Below are 10000 nucleotides of genomic sequence, written 5' to 3'. Positions count from 1 at the left end.
TACAATTAAGATTTGATCGAAGTATGTTAGATTAAATTGAATTAGATGACATTCAATTAAATTTAATTCATACATAATAATCAATCTAAGCCAAAATAAATTAATTTCTATTAATTCAAATTGGTTCATTTTATTAGATGAAATTAGATTAAATTAAACTGAATAGTATTCGTTTTGATTAAATGAAATATATTTCAGCAATATAAAATATGAAAAAAAGATAAGTTATAATAACAATGATAATAGTAATAATAATAATAATAATAATAATAATAATAATAATAATAATGATGATAATAATGATAATAATAATAATAATTATAACAATAGTAATGATAATATATAAATAGGTATAATAATAATAATGATGATAATAATAATAGTGACAATAATAACAATGATAATAGTAATAATAACAATATATAAATAGGTAGAAATATAAATAGCATAATAAAAAAGTATCTAATTAGCTAAAACCTAAATAAATAAATAAATAGATAAATAGATAAATAAATAGATAAATAAACCAATAGATAAATGAATAATTAAATAGAAAAACAGATAAATAGACAAATAGTTAAATAGATGAATAAATAGATAAATAGATTAGACAAATAGTTGAATAGATAACTAGTAAAACAAATTCTTTTATTAATAAATGTAAATGAATAAATGAATAGATAAGTAAATTAATAAGTAAATAAGTCAATAAATAAATAAATGAATAAGCAAATATAAAAATAATTAATCAACCAATTAATCAAAGTATGCAGTGTATTTCCGCCTCGGAGAAAAAAAAAAAAAAAAAAAAAATCCTAGGGCTACTTGCGCGATCCTTTTATTTGCAAAGTCCATCAGTGATTAACAAACTATATAAATCGTTAGTTCGTCCACATTGACATTAAAAAAAGTACAGCGGCGAGCCACAAAACTGATTATAAATATCAGAAATAAACCATACGATAATCGACCAAAACACATGAATCTATTTTTCCTACAAAAGCGTATTCTCCAGGATGATTTGATACAGGTCTTTAAAATCCTCAAGGGAATTGACAACATCACAAGTGAGGAAATTTTCACACTGAATGCGAATCAGACAAGAAATAATGGTCTCAAACTGTCGGGAAATAAATTCAACTTGGAATTGGATAGAAACAACTTCGCCAACCGTGTAGTTAATGAACGGAATAAACTTCTTGCAGAGGCAGTGCAATGTAGTACAGTTGGAACTTTTAAGATTCATTTAGATAAACACCTAAGCAATATGCTATAATGCCTCCCATTTATTTTATTTTATTATTTGATCACTATTATTCATAATTATTTATGTTTGTTTATTATTTATCGTTATCTATTTATCTATTTTACTTATCTAGGTACGTATTTATTAATCAATTAATCTTTTTTTGCATCCGACCTCGTTATGGACCAAAAGGTCTCATATCGGCATGCTCTTCTTTTGTAATCCTTAATATTTGAATAATAAATTAATAAAAAAATACGTAAATGAATATATATATATAACTATATGTGTATATATATATATATACATATATATATATATATATATATATATATATAAATATATCAGAGATCACATCCTGCTAGTGAATACAATCATCCTGATTTTGCCAATGGGACCTTTCGCAGTGAGAGATTTGATACCAGACACCGCCAGATCTTGTAATTCTTGCCGGAAAATAATTACTTTTTTGGGCAAGTATTATAAACTTACAGAGGTATATCGTTGTACATTATTGTGTCTGAAATTTAAGTCAATTAATTTCATGGTTGCAAACGGCATATAGCATTGTTTGAGCCTCTATTTATAATTACAGATAACATTCGTAAAACAGCCTATAATTGTATCAAACCAAGCAATTTGTCATTTTCTACCTACTTCAGTGGACATATACTGATATATACTTTCAACTGAATGCACCAAGCAATAGGCAAATCTATGTAATGTATAGAAAATATATTTTTGTATCGAAGACTTACTTTTTCCGCTACGATAACTAAAGCCCCCTCCACACGTACCATCACGCATCAGCGACTTGATGCAGTAGTTGTGTTGAAAACTTGTTACTAGTCCGGATAGGCTGCATCACTGCGAATACCTTGCGCGAACAACCAGATCTCAGTCATTATTTGGCTTTCACGGGATGAGGATGTCTGCCGGCGCTCTACTCATTTAATCATTAAACCACCACAGCTTTGGAGTGTATACATTTTTCGTGCCAACATCAGACTTCTTTGATGCAATGATGGCAGTCATATCCCTGTGAAACTGTGTTTTCAGGGTATAAAGTTTTTTGGTAATGTCTTCATTCCGCACATTACATTTTGTTAAAGAAAAGAAGTCAGCTTTCGATGTTTGTACTTTTTATATTTCTCATCTTATATTCTTTGCACTTGATATTCCAAATGGCTGGGTACTGCTTTAGTAGCTTAATGTAATGTAAGATAATAGTCTTCGTCCACTCGAAAGGCTTTGCGGAAGTTGCTTGTGCCATTGTATGAAACTAGAAGAGCGAAGCAGAGCGCGTGCTTCTTCTCACTTCAACTGTTGACACACTGCGCAGCGATTAGAAATCGGTACACCAATGACTGCTTTCATGATGCTGCGACGTTTTACTCATCGCTTCAATACATCGCGCATCAAATACTCGTACGTCCGCCACCACTGTTGTTATATTTTATCTCACTGATTATCTTCATATACAGGACGTGACAGTGATATCCATTATTTTTCGACACTCTTAGATAAATTCCACAAACCGAAATCGACATCCTCTAATTTTTACTGCTTACACTTACTTCAGTAAAAATAATTACCTATTTTTAGTTTTATCTTATAATTAAATTAACAAAGCCTTATCACACACCAGTAAGTAAAATTTATAACATTAAGAGTCATGTTATTAATTCTAAAAACACTTATGCAGCCATTTATGTCGTATTTTTTTTATATCGGTTTCCACATTAGCTAAGTCACCCCTTTGCCTCATGGAATGTGAGACAATTGAAAATTCTAGCGCTAATAGGAAATTACGAGCCTGACTGCGAAAGGTCCCATTCAAATTACACGATCAGCCACGGTCCGCCCCGTGGAAGTGAGACTTACGTTAATATCGAGGTCTTTTGCAAAACAGTGAGCCGAAGAGGCGACCACAATGATTCGGCTGGGTGAGCTTTTTTTCAGTAACCCTGAAACAAAGGATTTCAAAGGAATTTCAGGGTTCATTGTGGGATCCACAACAAAAGTAATGTACATACAATCAGGTTATACAGTTCCTGTTGGCCAAGAAACGATTGTATGTGGCAAGCTATTTTTTCTTTTTTATGATTAATAACACAGGACAACTTTTTTTTTTTTATCTCAATTGCATGAGGTTTCTTTATTGTTCTTTACTATTTTTGATCTGGTTTCGAATGTGGAAATTATATTGTTGTGTATACTCCATTTTTCGCGCAATTTAGGGGATTACGTTTTAGCCTTTTACGGCCAAATAAATTACGCGTTTATGGCATCAAGAGAAACATATATTTTTGTTTGTTTTTTTGCTTTCAGAATTGATGACTACAAGGAGACATCAGTGTGTGAATAAGCCTGATGCTCTCTGCTATATTTATGAGTTCGCGTTTATTTGTCAGAGGCGCAATTATAACATCGCTTATGATGCGACCCTATAACGCGTACTTCGGACTTACTCGTGGTGACCAAGACAAGAAATGACGTCACAACTGCGCATAAATGCAGCATGACTGGACGGGAGGGAAACCTGGCGAGAACCGGAAGACCACAAAACTGGCTCTTATTTTTAGCTGATGAATTCAAAAGGCGTTGGCAAGATAAAAACAGACATAAAATAACTTATCCTAGTATTCCCTCAGCAATTCGACCTACTCTGTACTCTGATAAGCTACCAATTCCACTTTTTAGTGGACTGTCCCCATCTGAAGATGAGGGTATCGACGAAATGCAAGACACTGACGATGAAACTCAAGAAATACTGGCAGATTCCGACGATCCTTCTTACGCTACATCAGTCATCAACTCTTCAGCAGTTTAACCAGCGAGAGCTGAATGACCTTGGACGTGATTTGGGTCTCTCCAAAAATGCAGCAGAAGTGATAGTTTCTAAGTTGCAAGAAAAGGCTTCACTGAACCAAACCACAAAAGTTTCATACTCCCGAAACCTGGAACAGGTTTTGTGGATCTTTTGTTTAATGAGGAGAATAAGTTTGTTTATTGCCATAATATTTCGGGTCTTCTCCAGGAATTAGGGATCCCAATGTATAATCCAAATAATTGGAGATTATTTCTAGATAGTTCTAAGCGCAGCCCGAACTATGTTCTACTATGTAATGGCAATGTCTATGCAGCTGTTCCAGTAGGTCATTCTGTGTGTTTACGAAAGGAGCATAATGACATAAGAAATGTGATAGACCTACTAGAACACCACGAGCGTAAATGGACAATTTGCGTGGACCTCAAAATGGTGAGCTTCATAATTCGTCAACAAAGAGGATTTGCAAAATATCCTTCCTTTCCTTTTATGTGGAACAGCCAAGCTAGAGACAAGCATTGGAACCAGAAAGAGTGGCCCTTACGTGAGACTCTGGAAGCCGGTATACCAAATATTGTCAATGATCCAATTGTCAATCGAGAAAATATCATATTTCTTCGTCTCCATATCAAGCTGGGCCTGATGAAACAGTTTATCAGAGCATTAAATACTGACGGTGAATGCTTCCAACACATAGTCTCGGTTCTTCCTACTTTGTCATTCGAGATGATCAAGGCAGGTGTGTTTGATGGACCACAGATTCGCGCACTTGAACGTGATCAAGACTGTCAGAAAGATGAATGATAGGAAAAGGGGAGCGTTGCTTTCATTTGTGGCGGTAATGGAAAACTTCCTCGGTAATAAAAAGGCTGACAACTATGAAAATCTTGTAACAACAATGTCAGCTTTTCATGACCTTGGATGCAACATGAGTGTCAAACTCCATTTCCTATAGAATCATCTTGATAGATTTCCTAAGAACTTAGGGGCAGTAAGTGACGAGAAAGGCGAGCGGTACCATTAGGACATCAAGAGTATGGAGGAGCGCTACCAAGGGACATGGGACAAATATATGATGGCAGACTACTGCTGGAGCATTAAACGAAACTGCCCTGAGACAGTCCACAAACGCAAGAGCTTCATAGAAACCGATTTCTTACCGAACAATGAGTTTCATGTAAATTTTAACCTTTCTGTTGATGAAAGACGTTTCAAATTGTGTTGTGAATAAATATAGATTATGTAACATTTTCTTTTTTCATTCACCAGCTAATTTAATGAAAATTTAATCACATGTTTCTGATAGACGACGATGCCAGTGGGACGAAGACAAAATTTTGATATTTTGAAATACCTCGATAAAAAAAAAAAAAAGGAAAAAACAACATATCTGAAACAAGAACATTTAAAATAGATAATACCAGTCGTTGATATCAATGCAACAAAATTTTTGTTGAGCTATGTAATTAGTATCATACCACAATACTAATCTGATCTCTTGTGTACCATCCAATTCAAGAAGGTATAGTGTATCGGATGACTCTGGATCTGACTGACCTAGTGAGCTTTGGAAAGTGATGTGAATATAGACTTTATATCACACTCGAATATTGTTTTCGATCGTGATTAAGCTTCTTACCCAGAAGGATATTCGTAAGAAGAAAGTGGCCGAGATGATTTGTTGCTAGGGTGAGTTCTTGGGCCTGACCTGTAAAGGAGAGTCTTGCTGGACCAGCGATTCCGGCATTGAGGATCAAGACATCCAGCCTTCACGTTCATAGGTAAAGGAATGTTGCAGTGAAGTGAATAATAGATATTAGGACTACATCATTAATCCAAAGCAAATATGGTAATGCTAGGTAATTATGTCATTAATTAAAATTAACAAATAAATAAAACAAATTAATTGATGAATAAATAACATATAAACAGATACATAAATCAGTGTGTATATATATATATATATATATATATATATATATATATATATATATATATATATATATATATATATATATATATATATGTGTGTGTACAACACTTAATGGGTCACAGTGATTAGAGTTACATTTAAACAACCATAATGCACGCAGTACCACATTTCAATTTCAGCATGCTGGCCTTTGATTGCTTAGAATTAAAGTGCATTGTGGTTGTTAATATATATATATATATATATATATATATATATATATATATATATATATATATATATATATATTTTCCAACCACAAATCACTTCTAATTCCATGCCATCGCAGTCGAGACTGAAGAATCGCTCGATGGAGGCATTCGTTGGAAATTGAAACGTGGAAGAACCGAGGATTTGAACTCAGCTAACCTGTAACAAAGTTACAGTGACTTAAACCAATGCTCTATCTCTTTATAACGCATTGGTACGTATATATATATATATATATATATATATATATATATATATATACATATATATGTATATATATATGTATATATATATATATATGTATATATATATATATATATATATATATACACATACATATATAATACCTTCCTGTCAACTCTGTCATAAGCCTTCTCTAAATCCATAAATGTAAGAAAATCCTTACGTTTTGCCCTCTCCCAAACACTCGGAAATCTGCCTAAGAAAAAAAAAAAAAAAAAAAAAAAAAAAAAATTAATATACCCTTTACCTCTTTTAAACCCACACTGTTCCTCACCAATTACTACCTCTGCTCCTTTCCTAATTCTCTCAATTAAAACCTTCCCAAATGCTTTTCCAACTACACTACAAAAACTGATCCCTCTAAAAGTAATACATTCACATTTGTCCCCTTTACCTTTGTAAAGCGGATCTATACAAACACTTCTGCAGTCCTCTGGTACACTCTCCTTATCCATGCATACGTTAAACAGTCTCACTAGCATATCCACTATAACCTTTATCAGACACACTTCCTGACACCCACCCAATCCAGGAGCCATACCAGCTTTCGTAATTTTCAAAGCTCCTTGTATCTCATCTTTACCTTTATCTCTGTATTTTTTCCCTCCCATCACAGTCATTCCTCTAGTTCCTTCCCCTACTACATTCAATTCCTCCCTAACTTCCTCCACGTTCAACAACTCCCTAAGATACTCTACCCATATTCCCCTTACTGCCTTCACTTCCTTTAACATATGTTCATCTGGACCCTTCATCTTCTCCTCTCGAGCTGATTCACGCCTCCTGACTCTATACACTTCCTTCCAAGACATATCTTTATTCTTTTCAATATTTTCTGTCCTACTCCTTTCATAATCTACACCCTCTTTCCTCTTTGCCTCCCTCACCTTACGTTTTCCCTTCTCCTATTTTTCTTGTACCTCTCATATGCTTCCCTAGTCCTACTTTGCATCCAATCCACAAAAGCTCGCCTTATCTCCTCTACTGCCACCTTCACTTCATCATCTCACTCTTCACTATCCTTCCTTCTAATCCCCACCAGTCCTCCTCGTCCCACATATCATCTCTGCACACTTGGTCACCTCCTCCTTAAAACATACCCATTCTTCTTCTTCTACTAACTCTTTCCATCACCTCTCAGTTCCTCCTGGTATTCCATTTATTTTTACTTTCCATCCAATTTGAAATAGAAAACGAGCTTGTCCCACATTCATTTAGTTGTGGATTTGAATATGCAAACCTTGTCACTCCCTCCTTGAAACACTCCCATTCCTCTTCCACTAGTACCTCTACTCTATCCTTCACCACCTCCCACACTCCTCTCAACTCCCCCATATACTCCTGCTCCCCTTCCCTCTTAATTAAACAATTTACTCTCAGCACTTCCCTACCTCAAGCCCTTTTCCTCTCTCCCCTAAGAACATGGACATCCATAATTCTTCCTGCACTTCTCCTGGGCACCACTACATAGTCCATTAATGCCTTATCAACTACCCTTCCATCCACCACCCTCCCCTAAGTGTGATTGTGCCTGAATTTTTTTTTCCGAAACACTGTGTTAGCTATCATCAACTCTCTAAACACATCACCATTAGATATTCACTATGATTTTTACCTGATACTCCAAACTTCCCAACCACTCAGCGTATTATATATATATATATATATATACACATATATATATATATATATATATATATATATATATATAGTGTGTGTGTGTGTGTGTGTGTGCACGTATGTGTGTGTATACATACATATATACATACACATATACAACATCAAAAGTGACCAAATTTTCACATTGAATGAGAATCAGACAAGAAACAATGGTCTCAAACTGTCCGGAAATAGATTCAATTTGGAAGTAGGTAGAAACAACTTTGCCAACCGTGTAGTTAATGAATGGAATAAACTTCCTGCACAGGTAGTGCAATGTAGTTCAGTTCGAAGCTTTAAGAATCATTTAGATAAACACCTAAGTAAGATGCTGTAATGATTATAATTTATCTTATATTATTTGTTTTTGTTTTGTTATCATTTGTCTGTCTGATTTTCATTTATCATTAGTTATATGTCAATTTATTATTCACTATTTACCTGTTTGTTTATTATTTTAACTATACCTATGCATTTATTTATGTATTTTATTTGTTATTTACATTATTATAATTTTATTTATTATTTTTATTATTAATATGATTTTTTTTTTTTTTTTTTGGCATCCGACCTAGATATGGATCAAATGGTCTCCTGTCGGCATGCTCCGCCTTTGTAATCTTTGTAAACGTACACACAACCAGAGGAGTACATTGCCTTGATACGCTGAATCGGGTCTTACCTCTTTTCCTTTTCGAGGAATGCGTTGGCGAACTTCCTGACGGAGATCATGTCGGAGGTATCCAGCAGCTGCACCTCCGCCAAGTCGTTGCCTGTGTTCTTCTTGATCTCCTCTGAATATTACGAATATAAGAAATTAAAATTAATATTTGAATTAAGGTTTCGCAGGGTGTAGTATATGTTACGAAATATAAGAAATTAATATTTACATTTGATTTATGGTTTTGCAGGATGTAATATATGTTACGAAATATAAGAAATTAACATTTATATTTGATTTGAGGTTTTGCAGGATGTTATATATGTCACAAAATATAAGAAATTAACATTTATATTTGATTTAAGGTTTTAGAGGATGTTATATATGTTACGAAATATAAGAAATTAGCATTTAAGGTTTTGCAGGATGTAATATAGGATAAAAAGATCAGTGTTAATTGTTAAAGGAGTGTTTTAGTATTACAGAAGAAAATCTTAGAAACGATGGCAGAAACTGATTAGAAAAACTGACGAGATCAGGAGAATTATAATTGGTGATGGAAAGAACATAGAAGTGTGTGTGTGTGTATTTACCTAGTTGTATTTTACGGGAAGGGGAGCTATGCTCGTGGTGTCCCGTCTTCATATCTCATTTTATCTAAACTGTTTTTAAATTCATGTATTGTTTTTGCACACACCACTTTCTCATCTAACTTGTTTCAAATGTCTATTACTTTGTGGGGAAAACTGTTCTTTTTCAGGTCCCTTCTATAACTGTCTTTCTTGATTTTCTTTCCGTGTCCTCTTGTATTTTCACTATCCCATTTTATTAGATCCTCTCTATCAATAGTTTCTATGCCTTTCATGATTCTATAAATAGTTATCAAGTCTCCTCTCTCTCTTCTTTGCTCTAATGTCTGTAGCTCAAGTTTTGCTAGTCTCTCTTCAAAAATATTTTTTGTTTCTCAGGGGACATATTATTCATAATAATGACTACCAGGTCCTTCTCATTTTCTACGTTTTTTATTTCTTCTTCTCTCAATTTATATGATCCCACTATTCTTTTTTGCTTCTACCAAATTCCATTATACAAATTCCATCTCCCACTTCCTACTCCATTCCCATACTTTATTGAGATCACACTGTAGCTACTCACAGTCTTCTTCAATGTTCACTTTTT

The 10000-nt window shown here is 33.8% G+C and overlaps 1 protein-coding gene across 1 annotated transcript in view; it reads right to left on the bottom strand.

Annotated features, from left to right (window-relative positions):
* LOC143021687 (retinol dehydrogenase 14-like) overlaps positions 1-10000 on the bottom strand; it is a 54283-nt gene that overhangs the window by 23624 nt on the left and 20659 nt on the right. Inside the window, exons 4-6 of the mRNA XM_076179314.1 lie at positions 8843-8954; positions 5716-5843; positions 3131-3213 (exon numbers count right to left, since the gene is read on the bottom strand). Of these exons, the coding sequence (XP_076035429.1) occupies positions 3131-3213; positions 5716-5843; positions 8843-8954 (323 nt within the window). The remainder of the gene's footprint in view (positions 1-3130; positions 3214-5715; positions 5844-8842; positions 8955-10000) is intronic.

This window comes from Oratosquilla oratoria, chromosome 42 (assembly GCF_046742065.1).
Source record: "Oratosquilla oratoria isolate Oo_2021 chromosome 42, ASM4674206v1, whole genome shotgun sequence".
Lineage (NCBI taxonomy): Eukaryota > Metazoa > Arthropoda > Malacostraca > Stomatopoda > Squillidae > Oratosquilla > Oratosquilla oratoria.
This window is presented reverse-complemented; position numbering and strand designations above follow the sequence as displayed.